Source organism: Podarcis melisellensis (genome assembly GCF_964234715.1).
Source record: "Podarcis melisellensis genome assembly, chromosome: 12".
Classification (NCBI taxonomy): domain Eukaryota; kingdom Metazoa; phylum Chordata; class Lepidosauria; order Squamata; family Lacertidae; genus Podarcis; species Podarcis melisellensis.
In genome coordinates this window covers 11,025,211-11,048,325 of record NC_138544.1, presented here as the reverse complement: position 1 = coordinate 11,048,325, position 23,115 = coordinate 11,025,211, and the positions used below count along the sequence as shown (strand labels likewise).

General features: G+C 42.9%; 1 protein-coding gene across 3 annotated transcripts; it reads left to right on the top strand.

The window, feature by feature from the left end:
* Positions 1–3: 3 nt before the first annotated feature.
* On the top strand, positions 4–19,058 carry LOC309380922 (CX3C chemokine receptor 1-like). Of its 3 annotated transcripts, XM_081931158.1 has the most exons (4): positions 4–38; positions 5,325–5,550; positions 6,443–6,509; positions 17,621–19,058. In XM_081931158.1, exon 4 carries the CDS (start codon positions 17,634–17,636, stop codon positions 18,684–18,686), a length of 1,053 nt encoding a protein of 350 aa, XP_081787284.1. In that variant the 5' UTR covers positions 4–38; positions 5,325–5,550; positions 6,443–6,509; positions 17,621–17,633; the 3' UTR covers positions 18,687–19,058. The 3 variants fall into 3 exon arrangements, with proteins under 3 accessions (XP_081787284.1, XP_081787282.1, XP_081787283.1); XM_081931156.1 differs by lacking the exon at positions 6,443–6,509 and having other exon boundaries at positions 6–38; XM_081931157.1 differs by lacking the exons at positions 4–38; positions 6,443–6,509 and having other exon boundaries at positions 5,197–5,550.
* The last annotated feature ends 4,057 nt before the right edge of the window (positions 19,059–23,115 follow it).

Genomic DNA, 23,115 nt, shown 5'->3' with positions numbered 1-23,115 from the left:
CCAATTTTGGCACTGGGAACAAATCCCCAGGCTGATGAGTGCATATAACCGCATACATACATAACCACAGTCAAAACAAAAAAAATTCCTTCCAGTAGCACCTTAAAGACCAACTAAGTTAGTTCTTGGTATGAGCTTTCGTGTGCATGCACATTTCTTCAGATACACTGAATGCACACGAAAGCTCATACCAAGAACTAACTTAGTTGGTCTTTAAGGTGCTACTGGAAGGAATTTTTTTTGTTTTGACTATGGCAGACCAACACGGCTACCTATCTATACATAACCACACTTTCTCTTAATGTATTTCTGCACCCTTTTAAAAATCATCGCACAGATTATACTTATTTTTCTATGTAATCTCTCCAATAAACGTATTTGGTGGTGTTTTATTTTCTTGACACGTGCTTTATATAAATAAATTCTATTTCTAGGTACCAAGCTGGTTTCCATGAACATCGCAACTCCGCAGACAAAATGTATCTGGGGTTTTAATCCCTTTCCAGCACTGCCGAGGCTCGGTGGGGAATTTATAACGGTGTTTTATTTAAATACCTATGATGAGCAGCCCGATCTTAGGAACCTGCCCAGTTTTCTTACCACTGAAGAGTTCCACCTTGTTTGCCTGGAACAGAGCAGGTGGTTCATTTAAGACTCTAACGGCAGATGCTGGTGGAATTGAACCTAAAGATTACTAAGGATCTAGGAATTGAACTTAAACATTATTAAGGATCCTAAAATTAAACCTAAAAATGATTGTAGATCCATGAATTAAACTTAAAAATTACTAAGATCTGGAATTAAACCTAACAATTGCTAAGGATCCTGAACTCGAATAAAAAAAATATTAAGATCCTAGATTTAAACCTAAAAATTGCTAAGGATCTTGGCCGTTTTCAGCTCTGTATTCTGCTTCGATATATGCTATTACGGTTTGGGTCGCCTGATCTTGTCAGACTGCAATTCCCAGCATCCCAAGCACGTCGCTTGGAGATGACGAAAGAGCCCGGTTACAGAAAGGGAGCCGGGTGGTTGGCTCATCACCGCGGAGCTAGGAAAAAGTGTAGAGTCACGCATCTCCATAGGTTGAATATGAGCTAGTTTTCATAGATGAAAGCACATTATAAAAGCTTAGGAAAAACAATTGGCTTTGGGAAAGGACTTGGAGCCTAATTCTGATACTAAAAAGAAATCCCCAGACTACACACGAGTTTAGCCTCTTTCCCAGGCTAAACATACCCAACTCCTTCAACCATTCCTCATAAGGCTTGGACCAGACCTGACCCTTGAACATCTTGGTTGCCCTCTTCTAAAATGTTGCTGTGTGTTTTTTAATCTGTTTTTGGTTGATCTTTAATTCTTATTTCTTTTAATTAAATAGTTGTTTTAAACTGTTTTACTGATAATTTTATTCTTTTGTGGGTTTTTTTGCAAGGCACAAAGATGTGGATTTAAAAATTAAGCATTGCAGGCAACCTGCCATTAACGTTACGTTTTGAGGCACCACACGCATCAATGAAATTGCGTGTATTTGAAACACCTTTGGGAAAGCCTGCGAAACCTCTGTTCTGCCCCCACCCCGCTCCACCCCTCTGGGTGACATTTTTTACATTTATCAGTCACTTCTGAGTTATGTGTGTGTCCACAGTTGCACACATATTGAACACGTGTTCATGGGTGGTTGCCTAAATATAAATGTTATGAAATAAAAGAATAAATAAACTGCAAGCTGTAGTCTGCTGTCTGTGAAATAAATAATTATTGCTCCCTTTAAAAGGGTCCCAGCCTCGTAGGGAGGACCGGACCCTCAGAAAGAGCACTTTTGCAGAGGCTCAGGAAATAACAGGACTTACGAAAAAAGTAAAGTCTGATCTTTACTTTAAAGAACAAAAACTGTTGCAACAGAGTTCTGGCTCACGTAACAAGAAGGACAGAGTGAGAACCTGGAACAAAGAAACTGCTTTTACTTATACAGTGGTACCTCGAGTTACATATGCCTCGGGTTACATATGCTTCAGGTTACAGTCTCCACTAACCCAGAAATATTACCTCAGGTTAAGAACTTCGCTTCAGGATGAGAACAGAAATTATGCTCCGGCGGCGCAGCAGCAGCAGGAGGCCCCATTAGCTAAAGTGGTGCTTCAGGTTAAGAACAGTTTCAGGTTAAGAACGGACCTCCAGAACGAATTACCATATTTTCCCCTCTATAAGACACACTTTTCCCCCTCCAAAAATTAAGGGGAAATGTGTGTGCGTCTTATGGAGCGAATGCACGCTCCATGCCTTCAGCGAAAGCAATGCGACGCCTCCGAAACGCTCCAGAGGCTTCGCGTTGCTTTCGCTGAAGCCTGGAGAGCTAGAGGGGTAGCTGTGCACTGCCCCCTCTCACTCTCCAGGCTTCAGGAATAGCCGCCAAAGCCTCCGGAGTGCAGTGAGAGCTCCCGCTGCACTCCGGAGGCTTCATGTTGCTTTCGCTAAAGCCTGGAGAGCAAGAGGGATTGATTTTCTTTCTCTTTTTCTCCCTCCTCTAAAACTAGGTGCGTCCTATAGAGCAAAAAATACGGTAAGTACTTAACCCAAGGTACCAGTATATGCCTTTTCATTCTCATACAGATCAATGGTACAGAGAAATGACAGAAATGGCGTGAAGAAAGAATTTACACAGGTAAGTAGGATGTTGTAAGACATGGGTAAGCAAACTAAGGCCCAACTGTCTTCTAAATCTGGCCCACTGACGGTCTGGGAATCAGCGTGTTTTTACAAGAGTAGAATGTGTCCTTTTATTTAAAATGCATCTCTGAGTTATTTGTGGGGCATAGGAATTCACTCACCCCCCCAAAAAAAAAATATAGTCCGGCCCCCCACAAGGTCTGAGGGACAGCAGACCAGCCCCCTGCTGAAAAAGTTTGCTGACCCCTGTTGTAAGATCTTGAGTGGTGCTAATGGAGATGTCGTTTGTTTGAGATTGGGAGGAAAAGGTGTTGAGCTGTTTTTCCTTTTCAGCATATCTTGACTAATAGTTCTGTTTTTCCTTTATTTACAGGAAAGATCACTGGAGGTTCTGGGGTGATCGGCATGCAGATTACATGATCGACTGGATTTTTGGGAAATGTTTATCAGTGCTGGTGCGAAGTTCTGTTCTGCATATTTTTATTAATTAAACTTGGTTTATGTTTGTATTTTATGTGTATTCGTGGATTCATTTGTAGACTCAGTAGGTGGCGCTGTGGTGTTACAAGGTTTGACAGTTTGTGAGTTTGACAGTTTGTGAGTAGCAGAGGATAATAATATTCACAGATTGGTTATACACTAATTTAGTAAAGCGTGTTCTCCTTCATGGAGAGCACGTGTTGCGGTGGGGGCCGCCAGGACACTCCAAAGTTGGGGGCGGGCTAACTGATCGTTGGCCACTGATGTGATTGGGGCTTCCCTTGTTGTTGGGAAGAAATTAATGTTGCCATTTATTGATTGACAGCCAAAAATGCTAAAACTCCTTGCACGAGGCTAGGGCTTCCTCTTTTCACCCATGCAGCAGATTGCCCGTCCCTCCCTCCCTAGAATAGGGTTGTTCGCTTTGACCTTGCTATGCCTGTCATGGGGTCGTCTGCTTTGGAGCAGGGGCCTGGTAGGAATTTTGTCCATCTGGCTGATTGGCTGGGGCCATTTGGTTTTTGCCTACTGCGTAGCAAATCGTCACAACTTGTAAGGTTGCGGTTAGGCATTGGTTTATGGTTTGGTTGGTTGAGGGGCATGGATTGGCTGTGCCTGCCCCTCTAATGCTGCTGCTGCGAGGGATTCCGTTAAAGGAATTGGGGGCTAACTATTGCTTGTCCACTCTGTCAAGGGGGCTCTGGCCATAGCAATGAGCTCCTGGTTGCATTTGGGGTGGGGGCAGGTTCCCTGCTCCGCGTAACCCCCAAGTGTATTCCCCCATTCTGACTTTCGCATCGTGCGGAATGTCAGTCTGTCCCCCATGGTGGGGGCAGATAGTCGCAACCAATGCCTAAGCAACCACTCACAAATTTGTATTTTAATAAAGTTGTGGCCAAAATTATGCCAAAAACCTTAAACAAAAATTCTGTGTGATGTGTGAGTTATTGGGGTGGACCTGGGGACCTCGACACGCAATACAAAGTCATAAAACAGGGAATACAGGATATGAGGGCATTAAACTACACAGCGATACAGAGTCAACAGCTACATTCTTTAGTTACATTTTAAGGACCGATACAAGGTAAAGAAATACAAGTAAAAAGGTATATTCTAAAACAGGAGTCAGGAAATTTTTTCAGCAGGGGACCAGTCTACCGTCCCTCACACCTTGTGGGGGGCCAGACTATATTTTGAAGAGAGAGAAAAATAACGAATTCCTATGCCCCACAAATAACCCAAAGATGTATTTTAAATAAAAGCACACATTCTACTCCTGTAAAAACATGCTGATTCCCGGACTGTCTGCAGGCTGGATTTAGAAGGTGATTGGACTGGATCCGGCCCCCGGGCCATAGTTTGCCTACCCATGTTCTAAAAGATGCATTCTTTAAAATACAAGTAAAAAAATACTTTCTTAAAGATACATTCTTGAAGTCATTCTTAAAGAGACATTCTTTAAAAATATAGAAATGAAGAACTACAATTAAAAAGACTCGTTCTTGAAGTCAAAGGTACATTATTTCTCAGAAAACGACATTCTCTGATAGCATGCATATACTTACTCAATACAGAATATAAAGCAAATACGGATATAGACAGTGTCATTCTTTAATTCCCCTTTCTGATCATGGTTTCTCTTATAACATCTGCACTAGGGGGCTGGCGACAGACACCAACAGCAAGCCATTATCGGAAAGACGTTAGTGAACACAACCTCATGGCAATGTGGAAGTGACTGTCAGCTGTCAGCTGTCAACTGTGTAATATGAGGCAATGCATGTTCTTTGTACTTTTGTCCATTTAGTGTATTTATTTCCCCTGATTTGAACTATAAAATGGTAATTTTCTTGAGTCAAAATGAGAGTACCCCTAAACATTTTTTAGGGGGGGGACCAACTGTATCTATCTATCTATCTAAAATGACATTTATTTATTTAAAAGTTTTTATACCCTGTCCTTCCTTTCAGAGCGGAGCAGAGGCATGCTTGCAACACAACACATGACATAAACGATACAAAACAAAACAAATGAGAAATTATTGTTGGGAGTCAAGTCCATGGCACCCTGGGGAAATTAACTTTCCAGGGGACACTCTTTATGCCACATGATTTATTCATCTCAGAATCTGGTGGATGTTCATGTCATAATCCCACCCCATATTTTTTCTCCAGCCCAGCAAGAGCCCAGTTAAACATGCATGCAGTCCTGGTCAGCCTATGCAAGATCTTCTCGGAAGAAGCAGTTCACTTCCCTTGCAGAGCTGGGTTGCAATTGAGGAAACAGTTGCAACATCTGCAGTCTATGCTGTGGCTGCATCAGTCTAAGGCAGAAGAGGGAGCAATCACCCAGATCAGATTTGAGCACATTTCCATTCAAAGCAAGACAGAGCCTATTAAGGTAAGAACAAGAAGCACCATATAATATCTGAAGGGCCATAGCACTCCTGCACCTTTCATGTATTGTTGTTGTTTAGTTGTTTAGTCGTGTCCGACTCTTCGTGACCCCCTGGACCAGAGCACGCCAGGCACTCCTGTCTTCCACTGCCTCTCGCGGTTTGGTCAAACTCATGCTGGTAGCTTCGAGAACACTGTCCAACCATCTCGTCCTCTGTCGTCCCCTTCTCCTTGTGCCCTCAATCCTTCCCAACATCAGGGTCTTTTCGAGGGAGTCTTCTCTTCTCATGAGGTGGCCAAAGTATTGGAGCCTCAGCTTCATGATCTGTCCTTCCAGTGAGCACTCAGGGCTGGTTTCCTTCAGAATGGATAGGTTTGATCTTCTCGCAGTCCATGGGACTCTCAAGAGTCTCCTCCAGCACCATAATTCAAAAGCATCAGTTCTTCGGAGATCAGCCTTCTTTATGGTCCAGCTCTCACTTCTATACATCACTACCTTTAATGTATAGGAGAGGGCATTTCAATAGGGTACTTTGCATGACAAACTACTATTAAAGGTGCAAGAGCCCAATGTCCTTTTTACCTGGCCATTCTAGTTCACAATATTAGCTCGTGTAATTTTGATCTCCTTCTCAACCAATAGCTACGAAAGTAACTATGAAGGCTGACAACTGATTAAGGATGTGCTAGATTCATCAAATGCGAGATTTGGCTGCAGCGTGAAACATATTTTCTTTGTTTTGTTTATTAAAAAATAAATTATATATATTCCACTTTAATCTTCAAAGCGGAGGGGGTTGTCTCATTGTATAAGCAATCAGAAAATCAAATTGTTTGCCACAGAGATTTCAACAAGGCCAAAGTAGTGGAGTTGAAACATCACCAGTTTGTGGCAGTGGAATCCTATGTATGCCTGCTCAAAAGTTCGCCCCAAGAGCTCAACTGGACTTACTCTCAGCTTAGGTAAGCATGTATCAGATTTTGGAATCGGGAGAAATTTGATTCAGTTCACACTTAAATGTGAACCAACCTAAGTCACCATTTCAAAAACAATCAAACCTTTGTTTAAAGCTGCCGCTTTCCCCTCTCTCAATTTCTATCCATTCCTGCTTTACTAACACCTCTTCCTATGTTTTTAGCTATTCTTATTTTATCTGCAAGGCACCTTGAGTCTCTGATGGGAAAAAGGTTGGGTATAAATAACTATAATAATAATAATAATAATAATAATAATAATAATAATAATAATAATGTTATTATTGTTTAATCCTACAATTTCCCTGCCAATGTCTTTCCCTACTCACTGAATTCTCCCCCCTCCATTCTTCAGTTGCCCCATGTGAGAGAGATAGCACCTCCACACGATGTATTTCACTTCTGGCACCATGTGTTGTCTTCAGCATGATTCAATGTAGCAATTTAAAACAGATATTTCATTAACAAGCCAATGCCTGTTGCCTGTACAAAATCCATCAGCTTCTTTAACCAACAAGATTGCTCTTAAGAGTCGATTCATCTTAAATATACAATGGTGTGCAGAACAGGCAGCAGGAGGCATGGAAATGGGGCAGATCTGTGTGCAAGGGGGAGCTGAGAAAAAAGGGGGGAGGAGTGGAAACATGGTGAAAATAAGGGGAGCAAAGGGAGGTTGTAGAAAAGAACTTGGGGGTGCATTGGGCGGCATAACGGGATGGCAGCTGGTAAAAGAGTTGTTAGTATTGCATGGAATGGAAGGAGAATCTCTAGGAGTTAATATGAGGGGGAGATTAACATGTGGAATGAGTGGGGAGCAGAGTCCCTGGTTATTAATGAAATTAGAGACAACAACATGGCCACAGTTCAGCCACATCTAAGCACTTCCGCTCATTTCAGTGTACGGGATTTGCAGTGTTAGCCTAAGCATGTTTACTCAGAGTTAAGTCCCAGTAGTTGTAATTTGGAGTTACTCCCTAGCAAGTGCGTTTAGGTTTGCAGCTTCAGGCTGCAATCATTTAGGCAGCTCCCTCAGAGTGAGCCCCATCAAGCTATGTGGGACATACTTATTTCACGATTCATTTATTTCATGAAACTTATACCCGCTTGATTGAAGAAGAAGAGAAAAAACACCTCAAAGTGCTTTGCAGAAAAATAATAAAATTGAGACAAATCGACAGCCATACTTTAAAGCATGCAGAAATACTGAAACAGATTAAAATGACCTCAACTTTATATTATTTTATTTACTTATGCTTAGGCATGTGTAAGGTTGCACAAGGGTGGCGCTGTGGGTTAAACCACAGAGCCTAGGACTTGCCGATCAGAAGGTCGGTGGTTCGAATCCCCGCGACGGGGTGAGCTCCCGTTGCTCAGTCCCTGCTCCTGCCAACCTAGCAGTTCGAAAGCATGCCAGTGCAAATAGATAAATAGGTACCGTTCCAGCGGGAAGGTAAACGGCGTTTTCGTGTGCTGCCCTGGTTCACCAGAAGCGGCTTTGTCATGCTGGCCACATGACCCAGAAGCTGTCTGCAGACAAATGCCGGCTCCCTCGGCCTATAGAGTCAGAGGAGCGCACAACCCCCGAGTTGGTCACGACTGGACCTAATGGTCAGGGGTACCTTTACCTTTAAGGTTGCACAATTAAGATTATGCTTACCTTTCCAATGTCGCCAGTGAAATCCTCTTTCCTGAGGCTAATAGCCTCTCCAGGGAGAGATTTTTGTTGGGACTGTGGGATGGTGGTGGTTCTAATCCTGCCCAACCCACCCTGTGGTGGTTGTAGACATTTTTATAAACTGCACATAGTAATTGTTTTATGCAATTAGCACAATGTGTCATTTGACACTTAAACATGCTTTGGTACGGTTGTGACCTAAAAGTATTTGAATACCCTAAAAGCATCGGAAAGAATGCTTTTCAAACCTCCCTTATCTTGCCCAAAGTCTCTAGAATCAAGAATGATTTGCACTGAAAAATTCAAGAAGAGTGGAATCCCAGCTGATGTGAAGAGAGTTGTATTCTGATTTTTGCAGGGTTCAGGTGTGGAAGATAATTTGTGTTACGACCTGTGGTTGTACACTAAACTACGGTATATATTATTACAGCTACAACTCTGGGGTGATAAGCCAACATTAGTCATGCTAAGAGTATACCAATTCAAATCAATGGACTTAACTAGTCTACTGATTTTAGTGGTTCTATGTGGGTTTGACTGACATTGGATATCTCCTTTTCCAAAGCATCTCTAATATAGAGCAGTGTTCCTATTTCTGTAGTTCGCTAGGCTTCCTCCAAGAACTTTTTCTGTATTGAAACAATGTTTAACAATCAGTTCCTGGGACGCAAATTCTTGCAGCCATTAGGAGATTCTTCATCATCCTAATAGGAAATCATATGAATCAAATTCAGCAAAATCTCTTCTAGCAATGTGATCCTGTGCATGTCTGCTCAGAAGTAATTCCAGCTGAGTTCAGTGGGACTCCTTTCCAGGCAAGTGGGCAGCAGGTGGCAGCCCTACAAACTGGAATTCCATGCATTACTTTGATTACAAAATCTCAATTGTTTGAAAATTTGGGGCAATGTCACCACAAACGTAAAAGTCCATGCTGAACACAGCACACCTTTGCGCACAAAAATTATCAACCCTTTAAACCCTGTCCTTTTTCCGTTGTCTCAGATACAGTACCACCTATGGATCAGAACCATCTACAGATCATCTTTGACATGACAATTTATCTTAGTACAGTGGTACCTCGGGTTACATATGCTTCAGGTTACATACACTTCAGGTTACAGACTCCACTAACCCAGAAATAGTACCTCGGGTTAAGAACTTTGCTTCAAGATGAGAACAGAAATCGCACGACAGCGTCGCAGCAGCAGCGGGAGGCCCCATTAGCTAAAGTGGTGCTTCAGATTAAGAACAGTTTCAGGTTAAGAACAGACCTCTGGAACAAATTAAGCACATAACCAGAGGTACCACTGTATTACATTCTCTTGGTGTTAAGGTATAACCAGGTAATCATAGTTCCTTAGCTGTGGCTGAAAATTGTTTAGCCTTCCTATAAACACCACTTGGGACAGCTTTTCTCTTGTCTTGTCTTGCGCATTACCCATTTGCGAAATCCCAGCAATCTGTCTTCAGCATTAAGTCCCATCTGAAGCATCCTTAGATGCAGGCCAATGAAATAATCATAGAATTGCAGACTTAGGAAGAAATGCCAAGGCTCATCCGGTCCAACCAACTGCAATGCAGGAATCTCAGCTAGGTCATACATGATAATGACTGGCTCCGAATAACTACCGTATTTTTCGCACCATAGGGCGCACCGGACCATAGGGTACACCCAGTTTTTAGGGGGGGAGGAATCAAGAAAAAAAATATTTCCCCCCCCCCAGCCCCAAAGAGCAGTGTACAGGCTGCGCACAACCTCTTCCTGCCGGAGGGGTTGCGCGCGGCTATGGCACAAGCCAAGGCAGCGAGCAGGATGGATCCCGCTCGCTGTTTTGGCTTCCCCTTTAGCCCCGTGCAGCCTCTCCCTCCCAGGAGAGGCTGTGTGGAGCTAAAGAATCCATAGCCCCGTGCAGCCTCTCCTTGCCGGGAGACGCTGCGCAGGGCTTTCCTGGCTTTTCTGGGAGGTGGGGGGATTCCCTCACCTTTCGCAAAACCGGCAGAAGCCGCGCACACTTTAAAAGGGCTGCACGGCTTCTTCTGGCTTTCCTGGGAGGCGGGAGAAGCAACTGATGCGGCCAGTCAGTCCCTTCTCCCTCCTGGGGAAAAGCCTGCAAGAGCGCACGGAGCTTGTGTGCACCTCTTGGGGGCTTTTCCCGACTGCCTCCCCCCTGCATTCGCTCCATAGGACGCACACACAGTTTCCCTTGCTTTTTAGAAGAGAAAAAGTGTATCCTATGGTGCGAAAAATACGGTATTTAACAGTAGATGCTTGTGACCGGCTGGAGATGGGGGTGTACCTTTTTGAGAACTGAAGGTAGCTTGAAAGAGACAGGATATTGTATTGTGGCTTGTGGCGTTTGTATGCTCTTCCACTTTTCGTATCACTTATTTTAATAAAAACCGATAAATGAGCCCACCACGGGAAGTGAAGCTTTCAATCTCTCGTAACAATCAACTCTTCCAAACAGCAGCCATGATTAAACTGTTGCTGGCAATCTATCAGTTCTATCAAAGGGCCTCCAGCCCCTTTCTTTTACTGTCAAGAAAGATCCAGCAGCCATTGTAGTCAGAGAGATCGTCTTTAGCTTAGCTGTGCATTTAATAGGCGAAGTGAGGAAAGCATGATTGCTGTGACACTGTTCCCTGTCCTCAAAGGGCTGATTAAAGGACTGACTTGGAGGTGAAGAAGGAAGCCTTTTCTCTGAATCTAGAGAAGGTGTAGCCTTTTTGTTGTTAGACCAGAGCTCCCATCATCCCCAAACCTGATGGTTTGATCTGATGGGAGATCAACAACATCTGCAGGTTCCCATGTTGGCCTGACCTATAGGATTACTACCCATAGTAAGCTGCCTTACAGGCCCAAGCTCAGTCTTATCTACACTGGTTAGCAGTAGGCTTGCCCTGTTGTTGCTGTTTAGTCGTGTCCGACTCTTCGTGACCCCATGGACCAGAGCACGCCAGGCACTCCTGTCTTCCACTGCCTCACGCAATTTGGTCAAACTCATGCTGGTAGCTTTGAGAACACTATCCAACCATCTCGTCCTCTGTCGTTCCCTTCTCCTTGTGCCCTCCATCTTTCCCAACATCAGGGTCTTTTCCAGGGAGTCTTCTCTTCTCTGCGGTGGCCAAAGTATTGGAGCCTCAGCTTCAGGATCTGTCCTTCCAGTGAACACTCAGGGCTGATTTCCTTCAGAATGGAGAGGTTTGATCTTCTTGCAGTCCATGGGACTCTCAAGAGTTTCCTCCAGCACCATAATTCAAAAGCATCAATTCTTCGGCGATCAGCCTTCTTTATGGTCCAGCTTTCACTTCCATAGGCTTGTGCTATGTCACAAAAATTCACGACATGTCCTGGTTTTTGGGTGTAAAAATGACTTCAGGAAGGAATTTTGCCGAAGCGGCAAAATATCAGGGAAAACCCAGATGTATGGCAATGTGCTGGGAAAATCAGCTCCAAAAGCTTAAAATCACCCAACGATTTGGGTTTGTTCCCCTATTAAGCTCAACAGTTTGGGTGGGTTTCTTTAAAAAAGCCTTCAACAATTTTGGTGGTTTGGTGGTGTCAGGAATTTCCCTTTTTGAAATATGGCAACCCTGGTTGGCAGTCTTTCTCAAGGGTTTTCCCTGAGCCCTATCTGGAGACGCCGGGGCTCAAACCTGTGCTCTGTGACTTAGCTACGTGCCCCAAAGGCCTTACCCCAACATATGCTATACACATTGAGGGCAGAGCCAGGCTGTGCCCATTCTCCCCTGCCCTTAAAATGCTTGTACCCCACGCACATTGAGAAGAGCATGTGGGAGAGGAGTTGATGCGCATAGTCTCTCCTTCCAGATGGTCCTCTCTCGGAACAGACATCGTGGGGTCAAGGCGAGACTCAAAAGTGTGCATACCTTTGGTGTGGGATCAGCCGCAGGGCCCAGCTATGCCCTTCATGCATCGGCTACACATGTGAAGAGGGCTTTTGCAAAGAGCTTTTGCAAACACCATGCATTTAAAGTGCATTCAAAGCACATGACTTCCTCCAGGAATCCTGGAACTGTTATTTGTTACAGTGGGTACTGGGTAGAGTAGCTCTATGCTTTTCCAAGTTCCCAGGATTCTTTCGGGTGGGGGTGGGGGCATTGAGAGAGAGTCGTGTGTTTTCAATGTACCGTATTTTTCGCTCCATAAGACACACTTTTTTCTTCCTAAAAAGTAAGGGGAAATGTCTGTGTGTCTTATGGAGCGAATGTGTGGTCCCTGGAGCCGAATTGCCCAGGGGCAAAAAGCAGATCATGCTTTTTTAAAAAAAATAGGACGCAAAAACGTGGTTAGAAAGCACGGATCCACATGGATTCTCAGGATTTTTGCATTGGGCTACCCCAAACTCACCATCAAATCACATGTCTGTGGCCACAGAATGAGGCACAAAAATCATACATCCACTGTTTCGTTCAGAATATATATTTTTTCTTGTTTTCCTCCTCTGAAAATTAGGTGCGTCTTATGGTCTTATGGAGCAAAAAATACGGTGCTTCAAATGTATGGTGAAACATTTAATTCCCATTAAATGTTTTTCAAAGTCTTGGGTGTTTCAACACAGTGTGGTTTTCCTGTGCATCCAAACCTACAATACTCTGTGTTCCTTTTTCCTCCTCACCCCAATTTATACTGAGAGAAGGTGGGGGACACACAAAAGAAGACATGGACTGTCCCCTGTGGGCAAGAGGGGATGAGAGGGGCAGAGGTGGCATTTGCTGTGTGGGAAGAGAGAGGGACGGAAGCACCATGAAAGCGACCTCAGCACAATATGCATCTTCTACCCACAAAGGTCAGCAGACACAGGCCTTTTGCAGCATTACCACTTCCACCTGTCTTCTTGCCTCATCTGCATGGGAAGCCTCATCCTGTTGTCTCTGGGCTTCTGCAACCATCCTTGCCTGGGCCAGCAAGATAAGATAGCAGCAGGCTGCTTCTGTGCAAAGGGAGTAGCTGAGGAGGGGAACTAAGGATTAACCAGCAGCGGTTCTCAACCTGTGGGTCCCCAGATGTTGTTGGACTACAACTCCCATCATCCCTGAGCTCTGGCCTTGCCATCTGGGGACCCACAGGTTGAGAAAGGCTGGATTAACAGGTTACAGCAGTGCTTCTCAAACAAAACAAAACAAAAAATCCCCGGGTCACCCTTTCAGAATAAAAATTTGCTCACGCCACACCAAGTTTTCTATTGAGAAAATATCCATTGGAAAATGATAAGAAACTATTTCTTGCAGTGCTTGGTTTATAACATGGAACATAACTGCTTTATAATATGATCATGGGACATCCAGGAAGTATAAAACAATGCAGCTACATAAGAACAGGAATCGTTCCCAAAATATAATGATAAACGAGCCTCTTACATATGTACCTTAAGTCCAGACCCTCCAAATGCCTCTATTTTCCAGGGACAGTTCCAGATTTACAGAAGCCATCCTGATTTCTGATTTGACCCTGGAATGTCCCGCTTTTCCTTAGGACGTCCCTATTTTCATCAGAGAAATGTTGGAGGGTATGGAGTTATGTGATTCCCGAGACAAGGAGATACAAGCTTTGGAAGACATCTGAAGGCAACCCTGTACAGTGGTGCCTCGCAAGACGAAATTAATCCGTTCCGCGAGTCTCTTCGTCTAGCGGTTTTTTCGTCTTGCGAAGCAAGCCCATTGACAGCTTAGCGGATTAGCGCTATTAGTGGTTTAGCGGCTTTTAGCGGCTTAGCGGATCAGCTGATAAGCGGCTTAGCGGCTTAGAAAAAGGGGGGGAAGGGGAAATAACCAGCAGAAGCTCGCAAGACATTTTCGTCTTGTGAAGCAAGCCCATAGGGAAATTCGTTTTGCGAAGCGCCTCCAAAACGGAAAACCCTTTCGTCTAGCGGGTTTTCCGTCTTGCGAGGCATTCGTCTTGCGGGGCACCACTGTATAGGGAAGCTTTTTAAATGATGAATGTTTTATTGTGTTTTTATACATGTTGGAAGCCGCCCAGAGTGGCTGGGGCAATCCAGTCAGATGGGTGGGGTACAAATAATAAAATTATTATACTATACAAACTCAATGAGAGGTGTGGATGATCTCATTTATATTTGGTTTCATTTGAGAAACAAACTCTCATCTCCTCAACAACACAAAGAAGCCTTTCCCAATCTTTCATATTTGTCAAAAAAGCTACAGTGGTACCTCGGGTTAAGAACTTAATTCGTTCCAACGGTCCGTTCTTAACCTGAAACTGTTCTTAACCTGAAGCACCACACTTTAGCTAATGGGGCCTCCCGCTGCCGCCGCCGTGCAATTTCTGTTCTCATCCTGAAGCAAAGTTCTTAACCCGAGGTTCTATTTCTGGGTTAGTGGAGTCTGTAACCTGAAGCGTCTGTAACCTGAAGTGTCTGTAACCTGAGGTACGACTGCATTTTGAAAAGCTATCAACCCATATTCTCTCTCTCTCTCTCTCTCTCTCTCTCTCTCTCTCTCTCTCTCTCTCTCTGTGTGTGTGTGTGTCTGTCTGTCTGTCTGTCTCTCTGTCTCTCTGTGTGTGTGTGTGTGTTTGTGTGTGTGTGTAAAACACTGAAATGTTTGCCTGTTTCTTGTTCTTGAATCTTCCTGCCACCCTTGCCACCAACCCTCGCTTGCCACACTCTTTGAGAACCACCACCTTAGAGCGACCTAATGTCTGGTTATCAGGTCTGGCTTGAAACTAACACCATGAGTGGGAACTGTCAAAATGTGACTGCTGAAGTTTCCGTATTGCGGCAGAGGAGCTGCTTTTCAGTGAATATGAGTGAACCTCAGAGAAGAGGGCACCAAAGGGTTTCCCAGGCTTCTGATAGCTGAGGCTGAAACTGCGCATCGTATGAAACGCAAGACAGGCTTTTCTCTCTTCTTGTAACATCTAAGGATGCCTCCAGACTTAACAGCTTCTAGCTTTATCCAAAAACTGTTTCTCCACTAAACCTCGTTCCACTTGCACATTGTTTTCCCAATTGTTTCCTTCGTCTCACTGGCTTCCAGTGTTCTACTGTACTTGTTTTTTCCACTGTAAAATGACAAGCATCTGTAAATGTTTACTCAAAGTTCCTTTTACTGATTTAAACAGCCTTATTTCAAATTCAGTGTGTGTAGGACTGCAGCCCCATATCACCCTGGGATTGCAAAAGGAACACACACACCCCACCAAGTCTTGGTCAGGCTGCACAAATTTAAAATACCACTTTAGGCTGATGAAATGGTTCTGCTGTCAACTGGAAAGTTGGCTTGAATCACCTTTTGACAGATTCCATCCAGATTCCATCCAGGGTGGAAAAGAACCAAATGTTACCTCTTCAGAGAAAATGGTAGTTACCTTTGGAGTCCACTTAAATGGCACAAATGTACATATGGTAGTCAGGAGATTGAACAAACTCCAGCATTTTAATACCTGTGAATATGTCAAATAACAAGACATCCATGATTTGATCTGCCATGTCTTCTTTTTTCTCTTGGTAAAAAGCTGCCACCACAAGGCCCAATTTGGATTGGTACCACAACACGGGGGTTGTGATGTAGAAAAAGGAACGAGATTAATTTATGTTCCGGTAATCTGGGTCTATCTAAAAATAGCACAAAATTTTAAGGAAGTTAACTGTAAACAATAATGCAGACGTTAAAAAACAAAAAACCTCAAAATGGTGGCATGTTGCAACTTTTAATGCACAGGGTTTCGCCCAAAGAATTAAGAGAACTGTAGTTTTTTAAGAGTGCTGGTAATTACAAGTCTGTAAAGGATAAACTACAGTTCCCATGATATATTTGGGGTTTTTTTGGGGGGGAGACATGTGCTGTAAATGTACGTTGTTGAGGTGATTGCAGTTACAGTATAAAGGACTGCATTTGTGTAAATAGGTATCTACTACTAATTTTAAATTTTGCTGGTATCTTCCAGCCAAACCATTCTGGTCATAATAGCACAGAGCGCCAACTGCCTTAGCTGCCAGAAAACTGAGCTACAACCTTGTTCTAGTGCAAAAATTAGTTGCAGGAGAGTCACACTAACACCAGCAGGGCTTGCACTCTTTTAAATGTCTACTGAAAAGTAAGTCCCACTGAGTTCAATGAGACCTACTCCCAAGTAAAGGTGCAGTCAGAAGCAAATGTAAACTGTGCAATTTATGATCCGCTCACAAACTTTTGCTGAAAGGCTATAGCAAACAATTACATACACTGGTAGGATTGACAGGAAAATTGTAATAAAAAAATTGAACTATGGATTGACAAAGGATTTTTTAAAAAAATAGAGTTATGAAAGAGATGCAGAAGGGAAAATCCATAATGGGAGGGGGGAGGGAAGTCCAAAGGGATTGTGTGTTTATGAATTTAATGCATTTGTTTATGTAAAATAGGAAATGAAAAAATAAAATTGATTAAAAAAAGGAAAAGACGGATGATGTTCAAATGTTTTTCAAGAAACAAAAATGTTACTTAAAATGTGAAGAGGTGACTTAACATATGATGATTAACTGCCCGATGATAAGATCTTTTTGGTGTGAGGTGAGGGTATTTATAGCAAGAGTAATAAAAATAAATTGTTATTTAGGGGAGTTGAATTTAATTCTAAATTATATTCCGGAAATGTGGGAGATTACAAGGGGTGGAGGGAAAAAATGGATGTACTGTGCTATATTAGAAGCAAAAAAACTTGTTTTGATGAATTGGAAGAGCTGCAAAAAGATTCCATTGAGAACATGGATTGATAATATGGAGAGATTAGCTACATACGAACGAATTGCATGTCGATGCAAAATAAGAATGGATAAATATGAAGAAATCTGGAAGGGATATTTAAGCATTAGGGTGGAAAGTGGTAGGAAGTAGGGGAAGGAGAGAGGTGGGAAAATGTTAAAATGGTGTAGTCAGAGGTATATCAGTGTATTCAAATCTGAATTGTCAAATTGTGTTATTAGCATTAATATGGTTTTTGTGTATGTGTCTTTTGCGGTTGTTATTTGTATTGATAAAATGATTAAATAAATTTATATATAAAAAAGAGGTGACTTAACACAACTGTAGGACTTTAATGTCGGGTTCACAGCTGCTTTGCATTTGAGATAAGCAACAGAGGCTGATCCACCAACACTTGCCTGCCTTCTCCAGTTAGCTTAGTTGGTTAGGTACTGGTAATACCAAAGTCGCAGTTTCAATCCCCATACAGACCACCTGCATATTCCTGCATGGCAGGGGGTTGGACTAGATGACTCTCGGGGCCCCCTCCAACTCTATGATTATATGAACTCTAGAATTAGTTAGCTCTGCCTGCCATTGGCTCTAGCGCCACCTACTGTTGGCCTCCCTGCCAATTCCAATGGACACCAGCCACCACGGGAGAGAAGTCCATGTCTCTCTTCCACGGCTAACTGTGCTTCTCCTTTTCCTTTTTCAGGCAAGTATTCATCATGGCTGAGGACCATCTGGAAGTGGTCACTGAGTATCTCTATGAAGAGCAGGCCATAATGTGCGAGAAAACAGACATCCAGGCATTTGGCAAAGTCTTTCTGCCAATACTGTACGCCCTTGTGTTCACCGTAGGGCTAGTTGGAAACGGCCTGGTGGTTCTGACCGTCGTGCAAGGTGGGCGTCAAAAGAGTGTCACTGACATATTTCTCCTGAACTTGGCCATTTGCGATCTCCTTTTTGTCATTTCTCTTCCCTTTTGGGCTTCTTACATCGTAAAAGGTTGGACACTCGGGAACATTCCGTGTCGGATCGTTTCCTCTTTCTATTCCGTGGGCTTGTACGGAGGGATGTTTTTCATCACTGTCATAAGCATCGATCGATACTTTGCTATCGTCCGGGCAACGTGCATCATGAAAGCCAGAACAATCCGACATGGATCTCTCACTAGCCTTGCAGTCTGGACCCTGGCCATTTTGTTTGCAGCTCCCCATTTCGTGTTCATCCGAAATATAGGTAGAGAATGCACTTCTCTGTATCCAGAACACATTGAGGAAATCTGGCCCATTTTCACTTACATAGAATATAACGTAATTGGTTTCCTTCTCCCACTGTGCATCATGAGTTTCTGCTACCTGATGATCGTCAAAACCTTGATGTCCTGCAAAAATCACCGGAAAAGAAGAGCCATGAAGCTGATTTTATTAGTGGTGGTTGTGTTCTTCCTGTTCTGGACTCCATACCACATATCACTTTTTCTGCAGATATTGAGGCTCTCCGATTTCTTTCAGAGCTGCAGCTCAAGGAGGCTTTTAGATTACACCATGCAAATCACCGAATCGCTGGCTTTCAGCCACTGCTGCCTTAATCCCATCATCTATGCTTTTGCCGGTGAAAAATTCAGAAAGAAGCTTTCTCGCTTGGCTCTCAGATGTGTCTCTTTCTTTTTTTTCTGTGCGCCTTGCGATAGAGCTCCAGTTCCTGTTCCAGAGGTCACCATAACCAGCAACCATACGCAGAACACCAGTGACCAAGATGGCTCCATCCTTCTGTGATTGCTCCCTAGAGGCCAGCCCAGAAGAATATTTTGTATACTGAATGCTAGCCTACAATTTGACCTAGATGTGAGTGAGCGAATAGGGTTGGGTCCAAAGATCCGCCCATGGGGGAAGCATCATGGGCTTCCCCTGCGAAGGGAGCAAAAAGTACTTCTGTCCAATTTTCTGCTCTCTTTCCCTTCTGCTCCTTGCCAGAGGCTCTGGATCTCTGGGAACCATTCGTTGCAAGTTGAGGGGGGGCTGAGAGGGGGAGAAAGGGAGCAGGAAATGTCACTTCTAGCTGCCCCCTTTTAGGGACAGATCTCTGGATTCATTTGTATACATCCCATAGGTTTCAAAATTCATGTTCTGCCACTAAGAACCAGAAATGTGTGTGTATATATATATATATATATATATATATATATATATATATGCTTTCGTAGATTTTCACGGGTACAGGAATGCAGGTTTTGGTGTCCTCGGGTGTCTTCCCGTGTAAAAGTTGGGGTGTCTAGGCGACGTTTCGACGAGGTCTCACTCGTCATCTTCAGGCTGGTGCTTTCGGCTTCTTGTTACTGGAACAGAGCAGGATCTCAGTGTTTGAGTTCCTATAAATACTGTTGAGGGGGTGTGGTGTATAGCCTCCAATGTTCTGGGCAGAGAGGAAGTTCCCAGGCTAGTGTGCCTTTTCTTCTTTTGTTCCTTAATTACTTGAGGGATATCTTGAGTGATTTCTTGAGTGATATCCTGAGTACCACTTAGGTGGGTCATTAGGTGTGGATTAGTTGCTAAAGTCTTTGTGTCTTGACACAAAGACTTTAGCAACTAATCCACACCTAATGACCCACCTAAGTGGTACTCAGGATATCACTCAAGAAATCACTCAAGATATCCCTCAAGTAATTAAGGAACAAAAGAAGAAAAGGCACACTAGCCTGGGAACTTCCTCTCTGCCCAGAACATTGGAGGCTATACACCACACCCCCTCAACAGTATTTATAGGAACTCAAACACTGAGATCCTGCTCTGTTCCAGTAACAAGAAGCCGAAAGCACCAGCCTGAAGATGACGAGTGAGACCTCGTCGAAACGTCGCCTAGACACCCCAACTTTTACACGGGAAGACACCCGAGGACACCAAAACCTGCATATATATATATATATATATATATTTGAGGACTGGATAAGATTGTGGAAAGTGAATTTGAAATTTACCAATTGTACATTGTTGGAGGAGAATTACATAAAAATGATGTACAGATGGTATATCACGCCAGTAAAATTGGCAAAAATGTATAAAATAGAACAAAAGAACTGTTGGAGGTGTAAAGAAGGGGAAGGTACATTTTATCATATGTGGTGGGAGTGCAAGATTATCAAAATATTTTGGGAAATGATATACAATGAACTGAAAAGAATGTTTAAAATAACATTTGTTTAAAAACCAGAAGCATTTTTGTTAGGTATTTTAGGACAAGAGCTGCCAAAGGAAAAACGGATATTATTTATGTATGCTACAACAGCAGCAACTCTAATAGCACAAAATTGGAAGACTGGAGAAGTACCATCTAAAGAAGAATGGCAAGAAAAATTGATGAACTATGCAGAGTTAGCAAAGTTAACGGACAAACTGCGAGAAAAGGACAGCAGGGACTTTGAAAAAGAATGGGAACCTATTACAATATATTTGCAGAAACACCAAAAAAAATGGACTCGTTGGCAGGATTTAAATAGACATTTACAATTTGATTTACATAAAACAAGGAATATAACACTGTGATAACATAGTATTGTATATAAACAGCAGAACGTATAATTTGATGTAATAAACCAGAAATGGAAGCTGAGGGAAGTCAATGTGGGGGGGATGAAAGAGCTAATGTTTAGTATTGATAGTGGATATTTGTTTTGAAAATGGAAAATCAATAAAATCTTTAACAACAACAAAAACAACACACACACATAGCATGCCCCCCCCAAACAGTTATCTGATTGTGCATTAACATGAATGCTTAGAAAGTTCAGGGAATTTTAATTTATTTCAGTATTTTTACTTTTGTAGGTTTTGAAGCATGGTTGTAATTCTTCTTCATTTTTATTGTTTTATCCTTTAGTAAACTGCTTTGAAGGTTGTTGTTTTTATAATCAAGAGATGTATACATTTTATGAAATAAATAAAGGATTCTTATTAAGCCATACGAATTATTCAACTATCCAGCATAAGAAAAGAGACATTGCACGTTCTTTTGCAATTCAAGAAAATCTTTAATAAAAATTATTTCAAAACACACACACAAACAAAGAACTATGCAGCATTCCTGTAAAATTTGTTTTAGCCATCATAGTCAGTCATTACCAGGAAAGAATATAGTGAAAGCCATACTGTTCAACATAGCCATATCTGCAGATAGTTTCATATTGTATATTGGATAAATGGCACACATGTCTGTTGTCTCCCAATACAGGCAGATGCTAACCAACCAATCGGCCAGCATACTGCATAAAATTTGTCCATGGATAATCCTTGTAAAGCCTTCAAGGTTTGAGCTACTGATAGCTGAGCAGCCACTAAAAGAATAGTCAATAAATCCTTCGTCTTTATAGTATCATGTAAATATATTCAACACTTTTGTAACATCTGCTTTACTTATTAGTGCTGGACTATGCGTTTACAATGAATAACAAATAGCAAATATGCAAGGCCAGATTTAGGTTTGATGAGGCCCTAAGCTACTGAAGGTAATGGGTCCAGAAATGAGCAAAACAGTTATATTTTAGGGAGCAGGCTAGCAGGCAGGGCCCATTACTTACATCATAGGAGCCTACACAACACAAAACACTGTTGCTGTATGTAGGTTTTATTTTATTTGGTTTTTATCTTATATTTTGGAAATGCACATCCCTTTTTTTCCCTTTAATTTTTTGGGGGGCCTCCAAGAGAGTGGGGCCCTAAGCTATAACTTGTTTAGCTTATACGTAAATCCGGCACTGCAAATATGAACAACGAATAAATGTTAGGTTGTTTAAAGCAGATATCTCCTGTCTGACAATTTCTTCTAGTCATATCTTATTGAAAGGGAAACTGGACGCTATCCTTGAAGCTGTAGGATTGCAAAATGGTAGCCGCAGCGCAAACAGAAGGAGGGAAGGCAGCGGCTACAGCAGAGCTGTAGTAACTCCCTGTCAACCAGTTCCTGGCCTTGCTGCAAATTGCCCAAACCTCAGAGGGATAAGGTGCAGCGTTTGCCTTCCTTCCATCCTTTCTCCTTTTGGCAGGACCAGAGGCCACAAGCTTGCGAATTACCGGTAAATGACACAACGATTTCCTGAGCTGCTTCCACGTAACAGCCGTACAAATAAATAAATAGCAGCCATTAAGCTGACTCAGCTCAAAACAGTATTAAACTTTGCACTGCTGTGCCCAAAAGGGAAGAGAAAGAAAGAGGAGCAAGTCAGCAAGTGTGTGTGTGTGTGTGTGTGTGTGTGTGTGTGTGTGTGTGTGTGTGACAGACAGAAAGAGAGAGAGATGGGTTTGTTCGATGCGAGACACCCTAAATTCCTTGGTCCAATGAAAGTTAGAATTAATCAATGTTTGGTGAGTGAAACTGTGCCAAACAGCTTCTGTTCAAAATAGCTCACCGAGTGGGGTGAAAGCCTGATGATGGCCAAAATCATTAACCTAACAAAACTGTCATACAGCCAAATGGGGGAAACACCCCTCCCTGAGTCCTGGATTTAGTTAGTAAAGTAAGACAAAAGTCCAGGAGGGAGATGTGCAGGATTGCAGTTTGCCTGGTAGGGTGAAGAAAAATCCTGTTCCGTCTCTTCTCAGTGGCAAGTGGGAGTGGCGGAGGTTACAGCACGAGGAGGGCAGACTGCTTTGGTGCTGCAGAAAGGAGTGCGAGAGCATTGGGGGTGCAATGCTTTGAACCCCTTCACAGTAGGCTCAGGTGTGTAAATAAACCACATTGGGTAGGAAGATGGCTGCTGAATGCTTGAAGCAGGGTTTTGAGCTCTAAGGCCAACTCTAAGGCAAGTTTCTGCTCTATAACCGACCCTTAGCATTTGTTTTTATCCCCTCTTCCATTTTATTTCTTAACTCCTTTTAGTGCTACCTTTTGTTGTTTTAATTTGTTGTTTTATCTCATTGTTTTATTGTTCTAACTCCCCTAAACTCTGAGGCTGCATGAAGCTGGGCTGGGCTGAGCACTTTGCTAGGCAGTGCCAAATGCAAGGTCGAGCCAGATACATGCTACTAGTTATCAATTAAGGAAGAGAAACATCTTGATTATCAGAACTGTTAACGAGCGAGCCCAGGTGACAGCTGCTCTCCAAAACTGCTCTCTTCTGCTTTATGGCACTGGCTCTGGACTCGTAAATTCAAGGCTGCCACATTTGGAGATAATTGATTTCTGCAAACTGCTGACAAATAATCATAATTATTA

Coding starts and splice junctions, on each gene's coding strand:
- LOC309380922 (XM_081931158.1), top strand. CDS start 17,634: ATGGCTGAGGACCATCTGGAAGTGGTCACTGAGTATCTCTATGAAGAG.